A 23823-nucleotide genomic window follows, 5' to 3' on the forward strand; every position below is an offset into this window, starting at 1 on the left:
CATACCCTGTGCAGGACCAACTCAATCAGAGCTTCAGATACTAGCAGATCGAGCAAATGAGATAGGAAAATGTCAAAAAGATATAAAACAGAACCAAAACCACGCATAGAGAAGAAATTCACATGTAAATGGAAGAAGAAACCAACTAAAAGTCAGTCGCTGTTCTGTAGATCTCTTCTTTTTCAAAAGAGTGTATGACATGAAGCAAGAGTCACAATCTTCTTAAGAAAGAATGAAATAAGGTTAAAAACAGAAAGAACTCTAAAAATTAACCTCAACTGGTATACGAGAGAGGCACAAGTAACACTAATAAATATATACAAATCAAAACTTTAGAACCCTGTTATACGAGGGTGAACAACTATGGTTAAAAAACACAAGAACATCTCCTGTTGAACTCTGAAAAACAGAACAGACAACTCACCTCGCCTAAAAGGCAAACCTTGAACCAAAATTTTGTATAAATAGAATATCTAATTTACAAAAGATGTTTGAATCTTTTCTTCGTCCTCATATCTTCTACACAGATAAATAGTAGCACGTTTCAAGTTCTCTAAACATTTTGCCAAAAGGACATTCGGTCATCAAATTTTTTTCTTGGCCCTTTTCAACTTCCTGGAGAGACGTTCTGGGGGCTCTCGTATTTCACACAGCATTTGTGACCAAAGGTCTTCAAAGTGACTGTGATAACTCTCTTGAAACCAATCCAAAATTTCTGAATGGAGTTCATAAGGATTATCCTTCCAAACCACTCTCAATGTGGCACAACTATTAATCTTCTTGGACTTCAGTCTAGATAGAAGATTGCCTACTCTTTTTTGGCCTAATGCCTCTGGTCTTAAGATACTACTGGGAGGAGCTGCCATGAACTTACGCACATTCTTTAAGCATGGTAACACATTCCCTTCAAGCAAAGCACATGCAAACACTGCAACTCCATGAGCATTATCTTTTATCGGGGCATTGTGTAAAGGAAGCTTCCAAAGATGAGGGCCAAATGTAGGAGCAACCCATGAAAATACTGTGTCATTTTGAGGATCGTAATAGGGTCTAGGATCTGTTAAAGGTGCAGAAAAAGTACACAAGGAACTAGCATATTTCACGAGCCAATTTGGTTTTACACTAGTCAATCCATGCATGTATGGTTGTTTTGTACGCAATAATTCATTGTACACCAAAAATTCTGGGGCTGAACGAGAAACAGACGACCGTCGGTTGAGGAACACATTTTCTTTTACCATGCAAGCTTGATACTTTCCAGTGCGTTCTTTTCTGTCATCTTCAGTTGACTTAGAAATCTCTCTAATACGTTTGGCAACCCTATCTGGCCAACCTGCACAGATTGCTTGGCCAATTATCTCTTCCTCGTTCAGTAAAAGAGGATGCTTATTGGACGGGATCCTCCAGACATTTTCAACATCCTCCAAAGTCCCATTAGTCCATGAAAAGTCTGAATCAGCAATAGCAGAACCACTATGATTGAAAACAAGTTGTAATAGCTGCTTTCTCAACTTGGACATTTCTTGCATAGTTTTTAGATGTAATGTGTAGGTGTTGCAGAATGCCACAGAACTTTCAGAAAGTTCAAAACATTGCAAAGCATAAGCTATCGTCAAAGCATCACTAGTAGGATTTGAAAACTTTTCACGGGAGAGTTTGCCAGCTTCTTTTAGCTTCTTTTTCAATGACTTTTCCACTTTTTCTTCAGCTTTTGTGTCAGCAAGTTCAAGAGATCTATCATATTGTTCTAAATCATCCTTGACTTGACTTCCTTCAAACATCATGACAAAAGGATTCGACGTGCTCAAAGCTGCAGCTGCCGCGACAGAATATGCAAGAACAAGATTTGCTCGATCATAAGTTTTCAAGTTTCTCATAATCTGAATAACCGTAAGTAGCATCCTGGAGTGGCGCGGACTCAAAGGATAGCGAGCCATTGCCTTCCCCAAGGGTGTCAATCTTCCATCATTATCAAGAGCTTCAAGAGCTTTCAAGCAACTCTCAGCCTCAAGTACCGCTGAGGTCTCAGGAGGAGTAGGAAATGGAAAATTGACCACCTACAAGAAACAAGCATATCATTTTACGAGGATCAAACAACCCATAAACTTAATAAAATAAGAAACTAAATATCAAGTGAAGATGAAAATATAGTAATTCAGAACACATTACACATACCTTACTGATACCCATTGATTTCATAAGAAGGACAACACCATCAACTGGTATTTTAGCTATTTCAGCAAGAGAAAAATCAGGGAATATATTACTAAAAACTGCAGAAGAATAGAGACGATAACAATGCCCAGGCCCTGTCCTTCCGGCTCTTCCAGCACGTTGGGCGGCTGATGCCTTACTAATCCATTGTATTTCATAATTTTCAATCCCATTTGAGGAGTTATACGTTTTAACCTTTTCTCTACCAGTGTCCACCACATATTTTATGCCTGGGATAGTCAACGAAGTTTCAGCAACATTAGTAGCAATAACAACAAGCCGGTCACCTTCCTTGACTTCTTCAAACACACGCAGTTGAGCCGCTGCCGGAAGCATGGCATAGAGAGGAAGAACATGCAATGCACCAACCAAGAAACCAAGTTCACCATTTTCTTTCATTCTTGCACTGACACGTTTGGCTGGTAATTCACCTTTTGTAGAGTGATCAACCTGTATTTTATCAAAGGCAACCTTTTCATCTAAGGCATCAAATGCAGCCTTGAGAGAAGCCATACTTGCATCTTCTCTTAAAACATCAGTAAGGTTGCCATCATCCTCATCAAACAATGCATCATCTTCACTAAATTCCAACTCACTATCTGTTTCTGAATTGTATGAAGCATCAGACGCATCGTCATTTACATCAAACTCGTCCTTATCGCAAGAGCTAAATCGATCTGTTTGCTCACCAGCTGAAAATTCATGATCTTCAAATGCTTCATTAATCTCCTTCATATCTAAATTCTGAATTGAATTCATTTCAATAGCACCATTGTCAATTCCAACATTTCTTTCAGATGTTTTTTTAATCAACTTCTTTGAGGCTTCCCGAAGCTTCTTGCACATATTCTCAACTTCTCTCTGTCCAGTAACAAAGACGAGTATACCTCCAGGTGGAAGCTTTTTGTGAATTGCCAGAACTTTTTTATATGCTTGACCAATATAATCAACTGTATCTGTTCTCCTCGAGAAATGTACAGTTACTGGATATTGTCTAGTGGGAACTTCTATAATGGGAGGTGAAACATGAAACAACCTTCCCCCAGAGATGAAATCCTCCACTCGCAAGGTAGCACTCATAAGCACCAACTTCAATGGAAAAATCATATCTTCAGGACTAATTTCTCCTCCTGAAAGCATTATCTGTCGTTGTTTCATATGCAAATCCTGAATCGAGCAATAAGATAAGTTAGATGAAGTTGGAAAAACAATTAGAAGGAAAAAAAAAATCCCATATACTTGCAAACAATAAAGGTTAGGTTTTACCTGACGAAGCTTAACAACACGTGACAGCATTCCAATTAATATATCAGTGTTCATACTCCTCTCGTGCGCCTCGTCGAGAATTAGAACAGAGTAACGCTTCAATAGAAAATCATGCTGCACCATAAAATATAACTTGTCTTCAACAGCTATTGCATAGATAAATCATCAGAAAATCATAGCTAATTCACAAACTAGATAAAAGAAGTGGAGACAATATATGACATGAGAGAGAGAGAGAGAGGGCCACTTAACCAAGGACAAGAAATTAGTTCTACTTCCAAACCATAACGTTGATTGCAGAGGAAACCAACTCGCATTTGGAACAAATGGTATTGTCTCATAGAGTATTCACATACAATGGTAAAAACTAAACACTTCACCACGCTACAAAAATGACATTTTATTTTTTAAATCTCCCCCAAATAATAAGAAAATGAGAAATTTCTGCAAGTCGTATTTTTATGTCTACACAAATGTGACAGATAAAGAAGCTTGAGGTGGATTGAAACTAACATGTCAATAAATTGATAAAACCACATTAATTGTAAGCATGACAATAGGAGATTCAATCACATTAAACACTAAAATCAAAATGGAGAAACATATAAGATTATTGCATAAGACGTTATTTAAACTAAAAATACATTGGGAGGGAAAATCACATCTCAAAAGGAATACCTGAACTTCGCGAAGTAAAATTCCATCAGTCATGAACTTGATTGAGCTACTACCTCCAATTTTCTTGTCATATCTTACTTGAAAGCCAACCTCTTTGCCTAGGTGAACACCAAGCTCATATGCAACACGCTTAGCAGTGGCAAGCACAGCAACACGCCGAGGTTGAGTCACCCCAATGGTACCTCTCTGGTGACTAGATTGTAATGAACCAAAGCCAGCTTCATACAGAAACTGTAGATTGTAAGAAAAAGGAAAATTTGTGAAAATGTAAGCTTGCAAGAAAAAATGATAAATTAAAACGCCTCTAAAAGAAGAGTCGGTAAAAGTCAACCATGAATAACAAATATAAAAATAAAAAAAAACCTGAGGAACTTGAGTTGTTTTGCCACAACCAGTCTCTCCACATATAATAACTATGGGGTTCTCATTTATAGCTTCCATAATCTCTTGCTCCATCATGACTATTGGGAGATCTTTTCGTTTGTCTTCAACCTCACATGGCCTCAATACAGGCACCACAATTGGCCTAGACAAAAGCCTCAATTCTGGAAGCGGGTCAGATGTCGTACAAATTTCTACCTTTGGAATTTCGTCCCTCTTATCCTTCAAATCATTTAGATCCATAGTCAGCTCCTAACCAATAACAATCCAATACATATAATTGAACAAGTGAGGTTCTAACTAACTACAAATGACACATAACATACCATTATCTCAGGTCCTTTAAAGTCACCATTCATGCAGGTAGTGCAAGATAAATCTCTTCCACTTTCAAGTACAACCGCACAAATATTTTCAACTTCATCTGGCAAGGCAGAAAGGGATTTTCCTTGATTAGAGACTACGTTACCACTGTCCAGATTTTGAAAGGAATCCAAACCACTTGACACTTCTCTTTTTTCTATGCAAGGGCAATCCTCATCAGCCTCGGCAGAAAGTTGATGCCTCGGAGAAATTTCAAGAGATCCAAGATGACTTTCATGTTGAGATGTGTCAGAGCAAGTTTTCTCCAACTGCTGTTCATTCCTTGGAAACTCTATTCCTACTTTAGAAAATTGTATATTTCTGCTACGTTTTTCCAATCTTGTTTCATCCTATATCCATTATTCACACTGAATAACTTAGCAAAACAGAATCTTCAGGAAATTGAATAAATTATCAAATCAGTTAATGATTCGATGTTACCAACCTGACCAATATTAACAGAAGATCGCAAAAGAAGAAATGCATCATCTGGAATCTTATATTTCCTGTATCATGAGTGATTGAAACAGTGAGAAACATTATTATATTTTACCCATTAAAAAAACTGAAAAATGTTATCAAAGAAATTAGTGGGGAAATACTCTAATGTCTCCAAGCTTTTCGATAGTAAAAGTGATTTTTCCTTCTCCTCCTGCCCAGATAAAGCCAAAATAATTCAGTCAGGTAAAAGAATAGAGAAGGAACCGCTAAACTTGCATATGCTCCTACCTCCAATTTCATCATCTTTTTTTTCTGCGACTTGCTCAACTTTGGTTTTTTATTTATCTGAGTGCCTTTACATCCCTGTACATGAAAAGTTTTGATCTCAAAATTTAATAAAATATATGAAAATGGCAACATTGTCACATTACCTTATTCATGTTTTTTCTCTTCTTATCGCTCTTTTTACTCCCATACAAGATGACTTGATTGCTACCACCACCATCCATACTACCAAATATAACGAAAATAAAGGCTTTTTAAGTAAACTATAGATAGAAACCCATAATCAAAATTCAAATAATGTTAAAAAAAAAAGTTTTTCTTCCTATAAAAATTAGTAACAAAGAAATTTCTTATACCTCCATGAACCTTTCCCACAATCTAGCTGATCATTGACAAGGTCTTCCATTTAGTACACTGCACAAAAATGACCAAACTTCAATGATGAATATAAGGTTAAAGGAAAGATCATGGCCAAAGAAATCATGTTAACATAAGAACCTTACAAAAAGTAGATACTGGAATTGACAATAACAACAGTGATAAATAAAGTAAAGAGAGCAAGCATATAAACTAAAGTAACTAGAATTTCTATTTGTGGTTTCTTGAGGTTGGGGGAGTTTCTCTAGAAATGGAGTCGTGCATTTCCTTGAGCCCCTCATTCATAATCATGTTGTGCCCACATCATGTGTAGTAATTCTCCATCTAAGACAAGTTTTAAGTCTTTTCATAATATACAATACAGCCACATCAGTGGAACTTGCATTATCAATTATGTGACTATTATGTAGTTAATGTTTTGCAATGAAGCCTACGTGTCAGTTGTAAGACAAACCCTCTTGGAATTACTAACTAAAAAAGATTTTAACTTCTTTTTCTATTCAAAATAAAGTTGAAATATGTCTCTAGCAATGGTTACTCTTGATGAATGGTCAAATCTATGACATGTAGTACTGCAAAACAATCTAAAACTCTCCTTCTCTACGAATTTGAATAGCAACTCATCAATAATTATCATCTTAGCATATGTTGCTCTACATGTTGTTTGACTAAATAATGAAGTTTCAAAATTACTACCACACTTCCCATCTAATGAAGATTTAAAGCTTAAAGTGGTTAGTCATTTGTCTTCCATCTTATATGGGTACTTTCTACACTAATTTTTTAAGTGTTTTTAACGTGCTAGTTCCACCAGAAGTAGCATCACAAGCATACTCTTTATCACAATAATTACACTTGCACCTCTTCTTGTTATTCTCTAATCTAGTGAAATGATCCATAATGTAGAGGTTGATTAGGTTGATTTATTAGGTCTCTTCTTCCAAGATTCAAATTGTATAGGCAATGGTGGCTTAGTTGCATTACAATTACTAGAACCAGAAGGAGTTTCAGATTTACATGCACTTGCACTATTGCTTTCCATTTATAAAAAGTAAAATGAAACTAAACTCAAACAAAGAAAATAATCTCCAACTCCAAATGATCCATACAAACCCAAAAAAGTTATTTCTGGAAAGAAGGATTCAAAAGAGATGTATTTTCTGCAAGTTAGAGGTTTGGATACAGGTCTGATGCAAGTTTGTGCAGTATTCCCTATGCTTGGAGGAATACAGTAAATGTGGCCTGTAATTCCCACCTACCCAATCAAATTTTTACTCCAAACAAAATAGGAACAAGAAATCTTCTCATGCATCTCATTCTATACATCGAACCAATTGAATGAATTTCAAAGGTGTTTATTTAACTGTATTTGAGATTTCCCCAGCCCCATGCCATGCAGTAAACCCAAGTTGAGCAATTTAAACGTGCAGAGAGAGAGAGACACATACACACACCTGAAAGCTGCAATTATACAAGTCTTTTAGTGAAGTTGGAGGTAAGCGCGAGACGGAAGGAACTTCAGATAGGTCAATCGTGCAATTATACACGTCTTTCAGTCTATCGTGCGGCGAGGTAAGACTGAATTGATGAACAGTCTTTTAAGAGTTGAAGCAATTGAAACGACGAACCAGTTCAGAGCCCTAAATTCGGTGATTCAATTCGTCGACGATGCGAATGCTCTTGCGGTTGATGTTGGTGATCCTCTGTTGGAACCTTGGCAACTCAACCTGCAAATGCAGCCGTTGGCGGCGGATTACGAAAAACTAGCTTTCCCCGGCATCACTGGATTTTGTAAACCCTTCCAAACACCTGATTTTTTTTTTTTTTTTTTTTTATAAATAAATTTAATTAATTAATGGTTCTTAATTTACAAAAATTATTATAATTAATTACTTAATTGTAATAAATCACTAGTGATTCATTTTAATATATATTAAATTTATTTTGACACAATTAGTTCTATTTACTAAAATTATTAGTTAATTATTTAACTCCTAATTGCAATTATTAGTTATTTACGTTTAATTAGCTTATAAAAATTTGATCTTTAATAATTATAATTAATTAATAATCTATTATACTCTATTAATTATTTTTTGGACTAATTTTTAGTTTGTTCCTTCCTTATTTATTAATAATAATTTTTTATAACAAATTACTAAGTGATAATCTTAGATAATACAGTCGTATAAGTACATTATTTGATAAAATAATAATTCTTGGATCACGCTGAAACTTGACTCTTTGATTAAAGATGTTATTTAAGAAAAGTGATGTGAATGATCAACATGAATTATCAGTCCCGAGCCCTGAGCATTAAGTCCCGAGCCTCGAGCATTTTTGGGTGATGAAGCACGATCCCCATTACTGATGGACAAATCCCTTTGAAAATGAAACTCTTTTATCACAGAATCGTGACCGTATATGTGAAACATCACGATCTAAAAATTTAATAATTTAATGGGTATATTTCACGAGCATTAATCGATTTATTAATCTAAAAAAGCTTTAATATATTATAACAATATAGACTAAATGGTTGTAATTAGACTAAATTAAATTAGGGCTTTTTTGGATGCCAATTTCGGGTCAAATAAAAAGCGCGAAAGCATCAAATCTCTGCAACTCGGCTTCTTTTTCTAGCATTAAGAGGACGAGATTGAAATTCCCAGCCGAGCTGTTCATCGGCTACCATCATCTCCATTAACGATCCTCTTAGATCCTCCAAACTGTTCTTCTTCTTCTTCCCCTGCTATTTTCCAAATTGCCGATTCAATATAACTTGTTGCAAAATCGATCTCTAAACTCGTTGATCTTTTACCTGCGGTGTGGCGTTCTTCATCATCGAAACCATTTCGTTCATGAAATCGCAGAATCCCTGTTCATCGAAGAAATATTAACGCATCAGTTTTCGAGATTATTTGACGCGGAAATGTTTTTGTATGGATCGGCCTGGAAACAGAGTGGCTTACTTCGTCATCATCGTCTGTAAGAAATGAAATCAATCCGGCGTCGTATATGCTTCTTTTCCCCTTGTTTGATAGAACTGGAAGAACAGTGTAATCAGGGATTTTTTTCTGTTAAAATCGATCATAGATTGAAAAAACTGGAAAGTTGAGGTATGAAATGAGATTTGTTCTATATTATTTATATGAATGTTTTTGTGTGATTTTAACCTGAATAAGCCTCTTGGATTTGCTGAAACCGCCGTTTAGATTCAGCGGCCATTTTTGGGTCTTTCATCCACTTATCGGGATGCCATTTCTACAGAGAGGGAAATTACAGAATCCGTTAAAAGAAAACCAGAGATTATTACCAAATGGAAAAGCCCTCTCTGTAAAACGTACCATGGCTTGCTTACGGTAAGCTCCTCGGATTTCATCGCCAGAAGCTTGCTTACACAGTCCAAGTACAGAATAGTAACAGCACTCACCACCGGAATTTTCCCCGGCACCGGACATTTTCGCCGGCAAACAGCAGAAAACGACTGGAAGATGATGAAGAAGATGGTGATGGGGGTTGTGGAATATCTGTTCAGGACAAGGGGCTTTGCATGGATGTAACGTGGTTTAAAACAAAGATTAAGGAAGAAGGCGAAGAAGGTTCGAGATGGATTGTTGGTGAATGTGAGCCAGATGATTTGATTGTGGTTGGAATTGGGTTTGGACTCGAAAAAGTTCAAAAAGCTGAAGTCGTTTGGTTGGATGATTATGGCCACATAATTCATTTACTTTTATATTGTCAAATTTCCCAATGCATATTTATTATCTGCACAAGAACTATAATATTTATCTCACTTTAGGGGTTAGGGGACAGGAGAAATCCTCTTTCTCTCCCTCGAATTTTTCGTGAATTCCTCGTTTTATCTTGTTTGGAATGTCCTCACAATAACACACCTTCTTTACTCCCTTTCGAATTCCTCGTATTGTCTTGTTTGGAGTAGTCCTTACGACAATGCACCTTCTCTACTCCCTCCCGAAATCTTCTTATTGTCTTGTTTGGAGCCGTCCTCACGATAATACACCTTCTCTGCTCTGTCTTGAATTCCTCTTCTTGTATTGTTTGTAGCCGTCCTCACGATAATACACCTTTACTCCCTCTTGAGTTCCTTGTCTTGCACTCCTCACGATAACACACGTTCTCTGCTTCTGCCCGAATTACTCGTCTTGTATTGTTTGGAGGCAGTCCTCACAATAACACATCTTCTTTACTCCCTTTCAAATTCCTCATATTGTCTTGTTTGAAGTAGTCCTCACAACAACACACCTTCTCTACTCTCTTCCGAAATCTTCTTATTGTCTTGTTTGTAGCAGTCTTCATGATAGTACACTTTCTCTACTCCGTCTCGAATGAATTCCTCGTCTTGTATTGTTTGTAGCCGTCCTATTCCCTCCCGAATTCCTCATCTTGCACTCCTCATGATAACATACCTTCTCTAGTCTTCACGATAACACAAACATCTTTTATATAAGTAGTTATAGATTGCTTTTGACCCACAAAGCCATTCAAAACATATTAATGTAAAACCAAAGTTTATTAGTCAAATCTAGTTTTCCCAGTTAAATTGGTTGCATATTCAAGCTTTACAAGATGCCACAAGATGCCATAAAAATCTGTTTAGGATATGTGAATCTCACAAGATACTAAAACTATGAAGAACTCATTTCAGCATGCCTCGAGTCAAACAATTTCCAAAGGCATAGATGGTATATCCAATCAAAATAACTAGGAAACAAAAAATGTATCACACTATCGTCATTTTCATCGTCCTCGACATCACATTTTAATGGAAAAAAATGACCTAACTACCTCGCAACCGAAAGGACACTTGACGACATTGAAGCTTTACTGAGGCAAGACTGTGTTGAGTTGCTACAAACTACTGGGGGGCAATTAGTGTACCCAATGAATTGTGTTGATTAGTTTGTGCAATGTTGAGTGAACGTTACTCGTCTTCATAACGTGTGTGGATGTGGATCAGGAGGAAATAAGTTGACAAGAAAGCGGTGAATCATTTCAAAGCTGGTAAATGTGATGGCAGCAGCCGGGGTCGTCCTGATAAGGTTGGTTGCGCACCCTCGATAGAAGCCGGGGAGTCCATCTTGCTGAAATACTTTCTTTACGCAATCGGTTACACCAGAATAACGCTTCTCAGAGTGAAACCCTTGTTCCTGAAGCCTGGAACGTACAACCTGCAAGAGGAGAGTGCAATGTCATATGATTTTTCTGGACAGACAATTGGATCGTGGATGTAAAATGTGAGTCGAACTTGGTTGAGTTTACATCAAAGAAACTGAAATGCTTTGAGTTACCAAATCCTAAGTAACGACCTTCTTTTAGAAGGTCAAGGTTTTGATATGAACAATGAACATAAGACATAAAACAGGACTTCGTTCAGATACATGAAAGTTGAGATTATAATATATACACCAATATAAATGATTCACAGTGCATTTGAAGGTAAAAATTATATGCACCCGATTAGGATCCTACCTCATGTGGATAAGTCAATGTGGAAGCAAATATCTTGGAGACAGATGAGGCTACTGCGACATCACGTGCGCTGAGTTTGTCTGTCGTCGTATTGTCTGTGATACTATAATAAGTTAATACGAGCTTTTTCGTAATGGGTTTATGGGGAAGACATGAGATAGGTTATTAAACAGTTACCTCTTCTAGCCAAATAACTTTTTATTTTTTCGTATGTTGGAAACTGTATGGCAACGTGACTTACACCGGCCAAAGCAGGAACAAGACCACTGTAGAACATGGTATCGAGTGTTAGAGTCGAGCCAAGAATCCTTATAATCCACGAACTTCTCCATATAAAATACATAGAACAGAATAGCAACATGATAAGAAAGAGCAAACCTGTACAATCCACGAATGCCTTCTTCAGAGGCTATTCTCCTCAAGGCAGACACTGTATTTCTATATGGTAGCACACCAGATTTCATTCCCTGCGTCTAAAGAATATAAGACAAAACGTTTCGATTAGTCCATGTCTATGGTCATAAGGTTCACATGTCACATTTTAAGGCAAGATAGCAGTTGGAGAGATTTAATAATTTTTCTTGGCTAAGTGCAAACTGGAAAATCAACATCATTGCATAAAACTGAAGAAGGTTCCATGGCTATCAATCCACAAAGATGGATCCCATGCCACAATAGAGGAGACCTCAGTCATCACTTCGATCTTAGTGTTTCACCCTCGAAGTCTTTCGGTCCATGAAGATAAATTCATGGTAATAATTCGAAGGAACGGAAGTTAAGCATTTCCTAGATTGGTTCGGAAATACTCCTTTCAAGCCTTTGGATGTCTTTTTGTTCTTCCAAAATGCAACAAATGCTCCCTCAGGCCACATATTCATGAAGCAAGGGTTGAACTCTCATGATGGGTTTCATTTTTTTGAGTATGATACCGTCCCTTGTTAGAAGACAGGCTTGGGATCGGGGAAATTAGCACGATCTGAGTACACTCTCTTTCAGGTTTTCTCTATGGGCTAAGGGTCTAATAAAATCAGTGTCCAGGAGTTCGGATTAAAGTTCCAGATGTATCCTCCCATAGATGAGAATATAAAGTTAATAAAGAACGCGAGATTTCCTCAAAGAAACGAAAAAAACGAACGCGAGCTTGCAACCCTCACCTGAAGCCTGGTCTTAACAACCCATAGAGGATTCGTTGCAATAGTTGTAGCAGCTCCAGCTCCAGAAGCAGCCATCATATTAGCACCTATTGAAAGCTGATGATTTTCAACTGCACATATACCATGAGAACATCAATGAAAAATAAAGTTCTTAACGGGAAGGAAAAAAAGTAGAAGAAAACGACGAATAAAAGGACAATAAAACTAACCATCCGAACGAAGAAAGCTTTTGAGCTGCCCATAGATTGTGAAATAGACCTGCCATAGGCAGATATTGTGTCATACAAAAGAAAAATAGCTACATTATTCTTAAGCAAATACAAAAAACCATGTTATTACAATCAAAACACTGAGGTAGTGCTTGTGTCAAGGTTCTACACTAAGGAAGTTATGCAAGCACAGTAGATAATATTAGGTGGCTAACATTGTTTTACAGCCCCAACTTTATGAGATTCATGTACACAAACTTTATGGGATATAAACATGACTCGCGACTTACAGCCCAGTTAGGAAGCAACGCAAGCACGGTCGGTGCGAGTCCTCTATACATTCCACGTAGCCCCTCCTTATGAAAAATTTGCTGCAGACTACCAACTATAAGACTCCCTGAATAGATAGAACAGAACAAAATCATCAGGAAAACATCATAAATAGCACTTCATTGTGATACAAACCCTCCAATCAACCCACAATAGCTAAGATAATAATGCAACTCACATTTGCAATGTTCATAGATATGGGCAAATAGAAGCAAAACATAGTGTAGCCCAATTGTTGCGATCAGTAAACAAAAAGAAACGCCATACCTTTCCCGATGTTTGGCAGTCCATGAACCTGAAATCTGGTCTTGATAACATCCAAAGGGCACACAAACGTAGCAGCAAGAACTCCTATAACGTAATTCAAGAATAGAGTTCAAGTTCTCAAGCTAATCGAGAGACAGAAATCAAATGCCTAACCCACCCCTCCCTTTTGAATCATACAAACAAGCGCAACAAACAGATACACATCTCAAGCAACTAAATCTTTCAGCTTCATATGCCACAAATTTACACCGAAAGGAACACGGTGCGATGCTTTTGATTATCATCCAATCGACAAGAAAATGGATCCGCAAACGGAGATTAAAGAGATGCAATTACCAGCAGCAGCACCAGCTCCCGCATTACAGAGAAGACCTCTCGGAGTAGGGGCATGAGAATTGGTAGCCATGGCAGTGTTCAATCAAATAGCCAGAAAAATAAATAATGATTTGAGCGCAAGAATCACCAAAAGAACCCTCTTTCGAGAGGCAGATCTTGGAAAACCAGAGTCGCATGGCCAGAACAAGGAGAGAGGAAAGTCAAGCCGATTGGTGCCGAGGCTATTCTATTCGATTAGGAGGGCAGCAATCGGAAACAGAGAAGAAATAGGAATCGGTTGAGACATGGGAAAGTTGAATCGTACACGAAACTGAGGGATATTCATATGTGGATCAGAAATCGCGAGGAAAAACTGAAAAATAAAATTTATGGGCCCTTTGGTTTCTTCGTCGTCGTCATCACCGTGGTGCCGAAAAAGCCTCGCCCGGTTGCGGCCCGACGAGACGATTCGCCGCAAATGGATCAATGTGATGCTAGCAAATTCAATTCCATTTTGATTTCGTTTGCTTTTGCTTCGTAAGCCGCCCACTCCACAACCACTCCTTTTAAATTACAATTTATTTAAGGGTTAAATTATTAGTTTAGATGGTGTAATCTCAATTTGTATTTAATATGTTCTTAATTTAAAAATATGGCACGCTTCACCAAAATTTATTTTTTGACGTGATTTTAAATCTATAACTCATTATTTTTTAATAAATTATTTAAGAAGACGATCGAGAACATGTTACATTTAATATTATTTGGGTCCAGACTGAACAAAAAATGAGACTCATAATGACAAAATTAAACCCCTGGGACTAGGGCGAGATGAGCCACAAACCAAAGTACATGTGGGCCCACCTTAGTCGAGATCGAGGTGGGCCTTCTTGGCTCAAGGGTGTTTAATACATATACCCATGACCTGATATTAAGTTGAGGAAAAACAGATACACGAATTGATCTAAATTTGAAAACAAAGAGGAGAAGCCCTAAGTCATTCTATGACCTATAAACATATTACGACTAGAATGAGTAAGTCCACTCTAATGCTAAAAACGATTGTGACATCTTACCTCATTCAATTAAATCAGGCATCAGAAGTAATAACAAGTATCACATCAACATTTCGATTGTTACATTTTGCAGGTCACGTGCATGAATGCTTAATCCACATCTAACCATTAATAATAGGATCGACCAATTTGGAGGGATTCTCTCTCTTTTTTCTTTTTTTGTAATGTGTAGTATGAAGATATAAACCTCCGATGAAAGTTCAATGATGGTTGGCATTAGATGCTTGTTTGGTTGAATTTTGATACTACCTTTTCTATGCAGGCTTACTCATCTTGACTGCCAATTTACTAACTTTTTATTGAAGAACACCACGAAGCTAACTATACTTCCATAAACAGGAAAACAACTTGGATCATGCTTACCCTTTCTAACTATCTTTTACTAATTCACAAAGGGTAATATGATCATTGGAATAAAAACACTACAATTTTGATACAACTTCCCTCTTCTGTATTCGTGCTCAATATTATAAATCGTCGCCTAAGATGACAGAGAGAACTAACCCCTGTACGAAGTCGCATCTCCGAGTCTTCTCTTCTTGCTTCGTGTCGGGTAAGGAAGATAAATGAACGTCCCTGCACATGCACATACTTAATCTTATTAGGTTGGAGGTACTGAATTATGGGATATGGGTACCTCCATTACAGAAGTTAGACTTGCTAGGATTGCTAAGACAGTGGGGGAAAGCAAAAATAACTCGACCAACATGAGAAGTGCAGAGAAATTTTAGGCCATTTGGTAAATGGATCCAAATGCAAAGGCATGAGATTGATCGACCACAGTATGATCCTGGAAGGAAAATGAAAAATGAAATAGAACTTCACAGTAGCCCCTAGCTATGCATTTAGATAGAGAATGATCTCATCTGACATTCACCTCCCAGAATAAAAGACTACAGTTTTGTCCAAAAAAACGCCCCGACATGAAAAACATTGAGACATAGATACTATTTGTAACAGTCCAAGCCCATCACTAGCAAACATTGTCCGCTTCGATTCGTTACGTCTCGCCATTAGCCTTACGATTTTTAAAACGCGTATGCTAGGGAGAGGTTTCCACACCCTTATAAAGAATGTTTCGTTCTCCTCTCCAACCGATGTGGGATCTCACAATCCACCCCCCTTCGGGGCCCAACGTCCTTGTCGACACTTGTTCCCCTCTCCAATCGACGTGGGATCTCACAATCCACCCCCTTCGGGGCACAACGTCCTCGCTGGCACACCGCTCAGTGCTTAGCTCTAATACCATTTGTAACAGCCCAAACCCACCGTTAGCAGATCTTGTCCGCTTTGGCCTGTTACGTATCGTCATCAGCCTCGCAATTTTTAAAAAATGTTTTCACACCTTTATAAAAAATGTTTTGTTCCCTTATTCAACCGATATAAGATCTCACGCTATTATGCTACAAATATCAAACTTCTACGTTGTATTATAACCCAACTAAATATAATCCTAGGCACTATCATTATAATCGTCCAAAAACACGTTGTTCTTAGAAGGATCTTTGATGGACTTTAAATCCTACATATCAATGAATTTTATTTATGCTATATTCCAGTGATGCAAGTACCATTCAGGGCCTCATCAAATTTTCCGCGCATTGTAGAAAAGATATAAGCTATGTACCACCAATGAATTCATATTGTGAGACATTTATAATAGCTGTAAACATATCGTCACGCACAGTTGCTCGGGACAGAAACTCAAGGTTATCTAAGCTCATAGGAAGAAGCAAAACATATCTGATATCTCCAAGAATAAATTTTAAATACCAAACCAGAATGCATGCCAAAGAATCAGTAAAAAACATAACTATGGTGAAACAGATGCAATGCAAAAAGTGCATAATTTTCGAGTCATAACTAGGCAACTAGAAGTATATTTCTGTCTTACCTTTCGAATAATGTATCGTCTGCATCACTTTCCTTCAATTTTTCTTTACTTGAAGGCATGGGCTGAACAGTTTTGGACTCATTAGCGACAGGTGCATTGCATAAAAATGATAATAATGGATCAGGTGCCATCTTGGAGGTCAAGTGCAGAGACGAAAACCCCGAAAGAATTCTTACACGATCATCTTGTAACTCTTTTCTCTCAAAAGAAAGACTTTGAGGAAAATCGTCTTTATGGAATTTCAATCTTTGTTGACTGTAACCATATGTTAAGGAATTGAGTTCATAGATTCAAGTATGCCTTGGATATAAGCAAGAAACAGAACAAAATACTCCGGGAAGAACAGTTGAAAGATTTACGAAATTGGGCACAACAATATTTAAAGAATGAAAGAAAAGGATATATTAAATATATCTCCATGCTGCATCATTATATGTCCAACCATATTCTCTCCCACGCTTGAAGAGCAAATAGGGCATATCTGAAAAGAAATGAAAACCAACCTCTTGAAAAAGCAAAAACAAGACAAAAACTAACTTCAAGTAGATACCAATAGAGAATCTTTACTTCCAAAAGAGGATACATAAAGATAACAAAAGCATAATGCACAAAAAAAAAAAAAAAAAAAAAAAAAAAAAAAAAAAAAAAAAAAAAAAAAAAAAAAAAAAAAAAAAAAAAAAGAAAGAAAGAAAGAAAGAAAAGAGGATAACAAAAGCTAGCAGAAAATCTAGTCCCCAAAATGATTTATGCACTTCCGTCACTGGTGCTAACATAATGTAACGGCCTAAGCTCACCGCTAGTAGATATTGTCCTCTTTGGGCTTTCCTTTTCAGATTTCCCTTCAAAAATTTTAAAATGCATCTACTAGGAAGAGGTTTCCACATCCTTATGAAGAATGCTTTGTTTCCCTCTCCAACCGACGTGGGATCTCACACATAATAACCATAGACAAACATTCTTGACCTGAGGCAAGACAAGCACGCAAGTACGATTTTCAACCGAGTGTACTCGGGTTTGAAAAAAATAAGCAAAATACCACGAAGTATCCAAGCTAAAGGCAACCATAGCAATATAATTTTCCAGGTCAAGCCCAATAGAATAATACTTGAAGCAACAGTCTTGTTGAAAATTATTGAAAGGAGTAGTCCCACATTGGCTAATTAAGAGGAAAGATCGTGAGTTTATAAGTAAGGAATAATGTCTCCATTGAAATGAGACCTTTTGGAAACTAAAAGCAAACCCATAGAGCTTATACCCAAAGTCGACAATATCATATACCATTGTAGAGGTTCGTGATTCCTAACACTTCTCATATTAAGTGGGTCACAATATACTTGAAAGATGATGATAAATTCTATAAACAGTGAATAAGAGGATCGATCAGAAAAGGACTTCTCATTCAAGAAACGAGCTTCCAACAGTCTACTGTTTTGGGAGTTGTTACCAAGTAAGGTTACTCCACTGGAACGACGCTAAACAAACAGACACGCTAAAATTTGCCTCAACCATGGAGTGATCGAAGAGACAATACGTATATCAATGGAAATATTCTCTAATCTCCTACTGAAACTGCCGAATAAAGCCGTTTTAAACTTAAAAAGCTTTTAACCAAAGACAAATTAGCGATTTCCTTACCCCAAAGTTGGCTTCTAAAGGATGCTCGTCATCAATATGGCAGCATAGCTCAACCAAATCAAATTCCTCCGAACAAAACGGGCAAGAATATTCCGAATTCAAATCATCATCATCCTCATCCACCTCCTCGTAATCAAAATCAAAATCTAGAAAACCAAACAGAAATCGTTTAAACAAAAACTCACAAGCAAAACTCCCAAAAAAAAAAAAAAAAAAAAAAAAAAAAAAACTAAACAACGAATCATCAGTAGATTAAGATCGAGACATGACTCACGCGACTGCGATTTAGAGCCCCTCGAAGAAACAGCAGCAGCAGAGAGACCATATCTATAAGCTTCACTTTCCATTCTCAGATTAAACAACACAAAACAAAACCCAGCGCGTATTCAATTCAGGGGGGCGAATCCGTTCGAAACTTCGATGAATTATTCAGCGCCCCTTCGCGGAAAGCTCTTAAGCGGCACTACGTTGGTCGGTTTCGAAGAAATGAAGAAGAAATTAAACGGGGAAGAAAAATTAGCTCGTGATTTAGGAGTTTCGATTTCTGACTCTTAGATGACCAACGAAGAACTCCCGCGTTTTATCGTAGAACTACTCTCTCAACAACCAGGGACCGACGGTTCTGGATTAGGACTTTTATTCCCGTTTTACCCTCGGAGGTTCTTAAAATTACTAGAAATATTACTAGAAATTTCCCACGTGTTAAAATATCCATATTTAAAAGTATTTTTTTTTTAAATTAAAAATAAACCAAGGTAAAAAAAGATCGAAGGGCCATAAGCCCAATATGAGAGCCCATTCAGGATCCAATCAAGGTCCGCCTGAATCCTGATCTGTTTACTTCCGGCGAAGGTTAACGTGTAAAACCTCCGCGAAATTTCTTCATTCCGGGGGGAGTTGTTCAATGTTCGATTCGAACATTGAATTCTTCAATTCATTTCATTTTAACGCAGGAACTGACTCGAGTTTTTCGATTCTGATCATTCTTGAACTCTCTACTCACTGATTTCTTGTTTTTTTTTTTTTTTTTTTTTTTCTCTTCGGCTGTTGTCTTCTATGGCGACGAGGAATCGAACTGCACAGTTTAGAAGGTACAGGGACGCCGTGAAGAGCGTCCGTGCGCCTTTATCTTCCTCGGCAGCTGGTTCGAGCGGACCGGTTATTGAGATGGTGAGTTCGTCTCTTCTTCGCTCAAAGCGCTCTTCAGATTACGCTCCTCTTAGCACAGAAGATCCAGGACCTTCGAGGTATAGAGTCTTTTTTTTTGTTCTAGCTTTTCTTCCAAAGTTCTTTTGCATTTTTCTTTTATTAAATTTGGTCTAGTAAGTGCATAAATTGCTTGTGCTGAATTATTTTCTTAGCGATGTGGAGTATCTGGATGGAAAATTGAACTTCTACTCTGACATTCAATTAAAAGATTTTTCTTATTTGCGTCAGTGAAGTTTTTTTGCATCAAACGTGTATTTGTGACTTCCTTTTTCTAGAGTAGTTCTGGTGAAATTTTGAAGAGCAGATAAGAAGACATCACCAACGCATTCTTGCCACCCCGCCCCCCATACCTACTTGGAGTTGAAGAATTGTAATTCTTCGAACTGCTTGACATAATCATACCTCAGCAGGAAATGACAATAGAGTTTTCTTGACAATATTTCATTAATTGACTGGGAATTTGGGAAGGAAACGCTCACTGAGTGAATGGTCTCAAGACTCGGATAGTGAAGGTTAATGAATTAAATTTACCAAAATGTCCGGTACTGTGCATTGAAGGCACACATTTCAAATGGTTGATGATCATAGGGAGGTTTAACTTTTGACTTACAATTGATCTGCTTAGAATTTGAAGGTTTCTGTCTGAGTAATTTAGCAAAATATTAACTCAAACTCTCCTGACTGTAATATTGTATCTGAGGTGCAGCAGTGATGCATTGATGGTGGGTCTGCCTCCAGCTTGGGTGGATGATTCTGAAGAAATAACTGTTAATATACACCAAATTCGTAGGAAGATGGCAGAGTTAGTCAAAGCTCATTCTAAAGCTTTAATGCCTTCTTTTGCTGATGGCAAAGAAGATCAGAATACGATTGAGGCGCTTACGCAAGAAATTACCAATCTTTTGAAAGCCTCTGAGAAGAGGTTGAAGAGAATTTCTTGTACTGGGTCTTCAGAGGATATTAGCATCAGAAAAAATGTACAGGTATGCTTGATTCTCACTAATTCTTTTGCTTAATACTATGAATGATCCGACTTTGTATCTGAGTCATAGTTGGTCTTTTAGTAATTGCTTTCTGTTATTACGTTTTTTCTATCTGTTGTTCTTTGTCGTTGGACCTTTTTTGTGCCACCGGGAAACTAATGTATGAAGTTCCTATAGACTTTTCACCTCCCTGAGAGTGTTTCTTGATTCTGGTTTTCAGGGTCTTTTAACAATTTGTTCCTTTTTGTGATGGATTGACTCCTTTTCTTAACAGCGTTCTCTTGCTACAGAGCTTCAGAATCTTTCAATGGATCTTCGTAGAAGACAGTCAATGTATCTGAAACATCTGCAGCAGCAAAAGGAGGTTTGTGCCCTGTGTTCAAACGGACCTATGAAAACTTTCTGAAAAAAAAAAAAGATTTCATCTGATTAGTTGGCTTGGTAGCTGGGGTATTTAAAATGAGTTTCATCTTTTTGTTCCCACCTTATAATTTTCTTGTACTTGTCACCAATCTATTAAAAATGTGTTAGATATAGTATGAAGAAACTTCTTTTCCGTTATGACAATTCTCTCCTCATTTCATTTGTTCATTCGTCTATCATTCTTGGATTATACTTTTCTTGGTAAAATCTATAATTTGGTCAATAGTAAGTAATTTTTCGGGAGTCTCATCAATTGAAACAGTGTTATTTTTAGTTAGTGAGGTTTCAGTTGATTACTTTTGTATTGCAGGGGCATGATGGAATTGATTTGGAGATAAATTTGAATGGAAGCAGAACTCTACAGGATGATGACCGATATGATGAATTTGTATGTGCTGATCTCTTTGGTTACCTGGGCATTTCAAGACTGAACTTTTCTTATGCAAGGGATGATTTTTGAGAACTCGAAGCACAAATTCACATGTTATGTTTTTTTAACTCCAAATGTTTTTGACTGTCAAATCTTTTTGGATGTTCCATGTTGATAAGTGGATATTGCTTCAGTGGTTGATTTTGTTAATCATATGCCTGAGCTAAATGTCTTATTGTTTTGTATGCTAGGATAGCATATTGCCATTTGATAATTCTTTTGGGTGTGGTTTTTATGATACAATATATCATTGTCTCTCACTTCTCCTTGATTGGTACTTCTGTGTGGGATCAGGGAACCAATGAACACCAAACGATGACATTTGGAATGGATGCGCAGCACATTCAGGGAAGGGAGAAAGAGATTAAACAGGTTATGGAAGGTTCTTGTATCGGAGTTGCGAGACGAACTATTCACAATGTGATAAATATAAGTCTTTTTATTATGTGTAGGTTGTGAAATCAGTGAATGAACTCGCCCAAATCATGAAGGATCTCTCAACCCTTGTTATAGACCAGGTAAAGACCATTTTTTTTTTTTGTTTGTCAATCTGGGTTTGTATCAACTAATGAACGTTGTGATTTTATCAGGGTACCATTGTCGATAGAATTGACCACAATATTCAGAATGTTGCTGCTTCAGTTGAAGAGGGCTATAAGCAGCTTCAAAAGGTTCTCTCTCTCTTTCAAAGATCACTGTCATTTGTGATCCAAAAACTGAGATATCAAATAGTTAAAAGAGTTTTGAGAATTGTATTTGTTTCCTCACCGTTCTCTACCATAATTTTTCTCTCTCTTAAAAAATTATTAGAATTCATAGCCAAATTCCGAAATAAAAGGTTTTGAAAACCCATCGTATGAAGTAGATGAGTTCAGTTTTTTCTTTCAAAACTAGGCATGGGTTTAGAAAACCCATCGTATAATTTGATAAGTTCTTAGGTTTATAAACTTCTCAAACTAAATGAGTGGAACATTTCATATTATTGGTGGTTTAATGATGATTTTGGTGAAAAGATGAGGGATGATGGTGGGATGTTTTGGCATCTGCAGGCAGAGAAGAGTCAGAAGAATGGAGGAATGGTGAAGTGTGCAACGGTGCTGGTTATTATGTGTTTCATAATGCTGGTTCTGTTGATACTGAAGGAGATAATTATGTAACAAATGTTCCCCTTTGGCCTGATAAGGATTTTGACAACTGCCGGCTGGTAAGCTCTAAGCAGGTGCCGTTCCTTTCGTGTATTATTCTTAGAGTCTTGAATGTGGCATTGTTGAAATGATATTCTTTGAAATATCTTAATTAGTTGAGTGTTTTGTTGAGAATTCTTTTCCAACTTTTTTATGTAAATTACTAAAAAATTATCTTCACTACCTTCACTTCTCGGTAACCCCTAACCCCTAGCTCCCTACCATTGAATATAGGTGCCCACCCTAATCGTTGTTGTCGCCCACAAGTATCGAACACAAGTTAGTTCATTGTGTTTAATAATCATCGCGAACACAAGTTAGTTCGTTTTGTTTAATAATCATCGTCGTTTATAAATTTGATGTATGTAGAGATATTCCGAGGGTATAATAAACTTAATGGCCCTCTTAAATTAATAGTGATCTCAATGTTTTAAAACGCTTTCCTTGCTGGATAAGCTCGAGCTTGTTGCTTTTTTCTCACGACAAAAGGAAAGCCCAAACCCACTGTGCTATTAGGTCAGCCCAGCCCACTGTGCTATGTTCCCCTTTTGGGCTTCTACCTCAGTCGATGGGCTTTCCTTCCTACGTCGGCCCAAGCCAACTGCGCTATTAGGGCCAGCCCACATCGTCACCCACTGCTCTTATTTTAAAACGCGTCTATGTCTTTTTTTTCTAGGTCAGCCCAAGCCCACTTCCCCTCGGCCTTTTTTTCCTCGAGATTTTAAAACAGCTCTCAGGTCAGCCCAAGCCCACCGATTTGTTTCCTTTTCTATTATTATTTTAATTAAAATTTGGATTAAATTTTTTAAAAATTATATTTATAATTTAATTCATTTATATTTATGCAAAATATATATTATTTTAATATGAAGTAAAATAAGTAAAAATTAGAGTTATTATTAAATTTTAAAATTGAATAAAAAATAAATTATTTCTAACCCATCCCCATTTTACTTGGATAAATTATATAATTGAATAATAAAAAAATTTAAATTATATAAATCATTTAAATTTCATTCGAATATTTTTTTTATCTTAGTCTTATTTTATAAATTTAAATTTCAAATTTTTTTTATCTAGATATTATTTTTTTTTAATTTAAATTTCAAACCCTTTTTATCTTAATATTATTTTTTAAATTTAATTTTCAAACCCTCTTTATCTCAATATTATTTATTATCATCCTCAAAACCTTCCTACATGCATAATATATAT

At 36.9% G+C, this 23823-nt stretch overlaps 5 protein-coding genes across 11 annotated transcripts; 1 reads left to right on the top strand and 4 right to left on the bottom strand.

Moving 5' to 3' along the window:
- Positions 1-195: 195 nt before the first annotated feature.
- LOC111456150 (ATP-dependent RNA helicase DEAH13) lies at positions 196-7778 on the bottom strand. The gene is made up of 12 exons (XM_023097932.1): positions 7461-7778; positions 5985-6042; positions 5775-5853; positions 5632-5706; positions 5505-5554; positions 5348-5408; positions 4866-5252; positions 4522-4761; positions 4159-4389; positions 3481-3594; positions 2176-3381; positions 196-2057 (listed from the first exon to the last, which is right to left on the bottom strand). Exons 2-12 carry the CDS (start codon positions 6032-6034, stop codon positions 585-587), a joined length of 3966 nt encoding a protein of 1321 aa, XP_022953700.1. The 5' UTR covers positions 6035-6042; positions 7461-7778; the 3' UTR covers positions 196-584.
- Positions 7779-8206: 428 nt separating this feature from the next.
- LOC111456269 (chaperone protein DnaJ-like) lies at positions 8207-9785 on the bottom strand. Of its 5 annotated transcripts, XM_023098087.1 has the most exons (6): positions 9354-9783; positions 9183-9270; positions 8979-9052; positions 8828-8884; positions 8595-8758; positions 8207-8301 (listed from the first exon to the last, which is right to left on the bottom strand). In XM_023098087.1, the coding sequence occupies exons 1-5, from the start codon at positions 9465-9467 to the stop codon at positions 8618-8620; spliced, it is 474 nt and encodes a 157-aa protein (XP_022953855.1). In that variant the 5' UTR covers positions 9468-9783; the 3' UTR covers positions 8207-8301; positions 8595-8617. The 5 variants fall into 5 exon arrangements, with proteins under 5 accessions (XP_022953855.1, XP_022953854.1, XP_022953857.1 ...); XM_023098086.1 differs by lacking the exon at positions 8207-8301 and having other exon boundaries at positions 8480-8758; positions 9354-9780; XM_023098089.1 differs by lacking the exon at positions 8207-8301 and having other exon boundaries at positions 8481-8746; positions 9354-9785.
- Positions 9786-10647: 862 nt separating this feature from the next.
- On the bottom strand, positions 10648-14320 carry LOC111456552 (nicotinamide adenine dinucleotide transporter 1, chloroplastic-like). Its single transcript, XM_023098466.1, has 9 exons — positions 13796-14320; positions 13460-13543; positions 13153-13259; positions 12863-12911; positions 12654-12763; positions 11878-11972; positions 11677-11765; positions 11500-11594; positions 10648-11198 (listed from the first exon to the last, which is right to left on the bottom strand). Exons 1-9 carry the CDS (start codon positions 13863-13865, stop codon positions 10962-10964), a joined length of 936 nt encoding a protein of 311 aa, XP_022954234.1. The 5' UTR covers positions 13866-14320; the 3' UTR covers positions 10648-10961.
- Positions 14321-15121: 801 nt separating this feature from the next.
- On the bottom strand, positions 15122-18994 carry LOC111456391 (protein DEHYDRATION-INDUCED 19-like). Of its 2 annotated transcripts, XM_023098233.1 has the most exons (6): positions 18654-18994; positions 18380-18525; positions 17148-17225; positions 16745-17001; positions 15558-15640; positions 15122-15426 (listed from the first exon to the last, which is right to left on the bottom strand). In XM_023098233.1, exons 1-6 carry the CDS (start codon positions 18724-18726, stop codon positions 15350-15352), a joined length of 714 nt encoding a protein of 237 aa, XP_022954001.1. In that variant the 5' UTR covers positions 18727-18994; the 3' UTR covers positions 15122-15349. The 2 variants fall into 2 exon arrangements, with proteins under 2 accessions (XP_022954001.1, XP_022954002.1); XM_023098234.1 differs by lacking the exon at positions 15558-15640 and having other exon boundaries at positions 18654-18988.
- Positions 18995-19176: 182 nt separating this feature from the next.
- On the top strand, positions 19177-22791 carry LOC111456390 (syntaxin-41-like). Of its 2 annotated transcripts, none has more exons than XM_023098232.1 (8): positions 19177-19626; positions 20298-20571; positions 20846-20935; positions 21305-21382; positions 21719-21796; positions 21877-21942; positions 22015-22095; positions 22474-22791. In XM_023098232.1, exons 1-8 carry the CDS (start codon positions 19436-19438, stop codon positions 22579-22581), a joined length of 966 nt encoding a protein of 321 aa, XP_022954000.1. In that variant the 5' UTR covers positions 19177-19435; the 3' UTR covers positions 22582-22791. The 2 variants fall into 2 exon arrangements, with proteins under 2 accessions (XP_022954000.1, XP_022953999.1); XM_023098231.1 differs by having other exon boundaries at positions 19182-19626; positions 20295-20571.
- Positions 22792-23823: the final 1032 nt, after the last annotated feature.

This window comes from Cucurbita moschata, unplaced genomic scaffold, assembly GCF_002738365.1.
Source record: "Cucurbita moschata cultivar Rifu unplaced genomic scaffold, Cmos_1.0 Cmo_Scf00018, whole genome shotgun sequence".
Lineage (NCBI taxonomy): Eukaryota > Viridiplantae > Streptophyta > Magnoliopsida > Cucurbitales > Cucurbitaceae > Cucurbita > Cucurbita moschata.

What these genes read in the sequence shown, in the direction of transcription:
- LOC111456150 (XM_023097932.1), bottom strand. Translation starts at nt 6,034, where the DNA reads ATGGAAGACCTTGTCAATGATCAGCTAGATTGTGGGAAAGGTTCATGG. An exon ending in TGTGGGAAAGGTTCATGGAG is followed by an intron (nt 5,854 to 5,984) that starts GTATAAGAAATT and finishes TATATTTGGTAG; the next exon opens with TATGGATGGTGGTGGTAGCA. An exon ending in AAAAGATGATGAAATTGGAG is followed by an intron (nt 5,555 to 5,631) that starts GTAGGAGCATAT and finishes TTATCTGGGCAG; the next exon opens with GAGGAGAAGGAAAAATCACT.
- LOC111456390 (XM_023098231.1), top strand. Translation starts at nt 19,436, where the DNA reads ATGGCGACGAGGAATCGAACTGCACAGTTTAGAAGGTACAGGGACGCC. An exon ending in ATGACCGATATGATGAATTT is followed by an intron (nt 21,383 to 21,718) that starts GTATGTGCTGAT and finishes GTGTGGGATCAG; the next exon opens with GGAACCAATGAACACCAAAC. An exon ending in GGGAGAAAGAGATTAAACAG is followed by an intron (nt 21,797 to 21,876) that starts GTTATGGAAGGT and finishes TATTATGTGTAG; the next exon opens with GTTGTGAAATCAGTGAATGA.
- LOC111456391 (XM_023098233.1), bottom strand. Translation starts at nt 18,726, where the DNA reads ATGGAAAGTGAAGCTTATAGATATGGTCTCTCTGCTGCTGCTGTTTCT. An exon ending in CTTTAGAAGCCAACTTTGGG is followed by an intron (nt 17,226 to 18,379) that starts GTAAGGAAATCG and finishes ATTTCTTTTCAG; the next exon opens with ATATGCCCTATTTGCTCTTC. An exon ending in AGCATGGAGATATATTTAAT is followed by an intron (nt 17,002 to 17,147) that starts ATATCCTTTTCT and finishes ACATATGGTTAC; the next exon opens with AGTCAACAAAGATTGAAATT.
- LOC111456269 (XM_023098087.1), bottom strand. Translation starts at nt 9,467, where the DNA reads ATGTCCGGTGCCGGGGAAAATTCCGGTGGTGAGTGCTGTTACTATTCT. An exon ending in CTTACCGTAAGCAAGCCATG is followed by an intron (nt 9,271 to 9,353) that starts GTACGTTTTACA and finishes CCCTCTCTGTAG; the next exon opens with AAATGGCATCCCGATAAGTG. An exon ending in TGAAGAACGCCACACCGCAG is followed by an intron (nt 8,759 to 8,827) that starts GTAAAAGATCAA and finishes TTTGGAAAATAG; the next exon opens with CAGGGGAAGAAGAAGAAGAA.
- LOC111456552 (XM_023098466.1), bottom strand. Translation starts at nt 13,865, where the DNA reads ATGGCTACCAATTCTCATGCCCCTACTCCGAGAGGTCTTCTCTGTAAT. An exon ending in ACTGCCAAACATCGGGAAAG is followed by an intron (nt 13,260 to 13,459) that starts GTATGGCGTTTC and finishes CTATCTATTCAG; the next exon opens with GGAGTCTTATAGTTGGTAGT. An exon ending in TTGTTAAGACCAGGCTTCAG is followed by an intron (nt 11,973 to 12,653) that starts GTGAGGGTTGCA and finishes TATATTCTTTAG; the next exon opens with ACGCAGGGAATGAAATCTGG.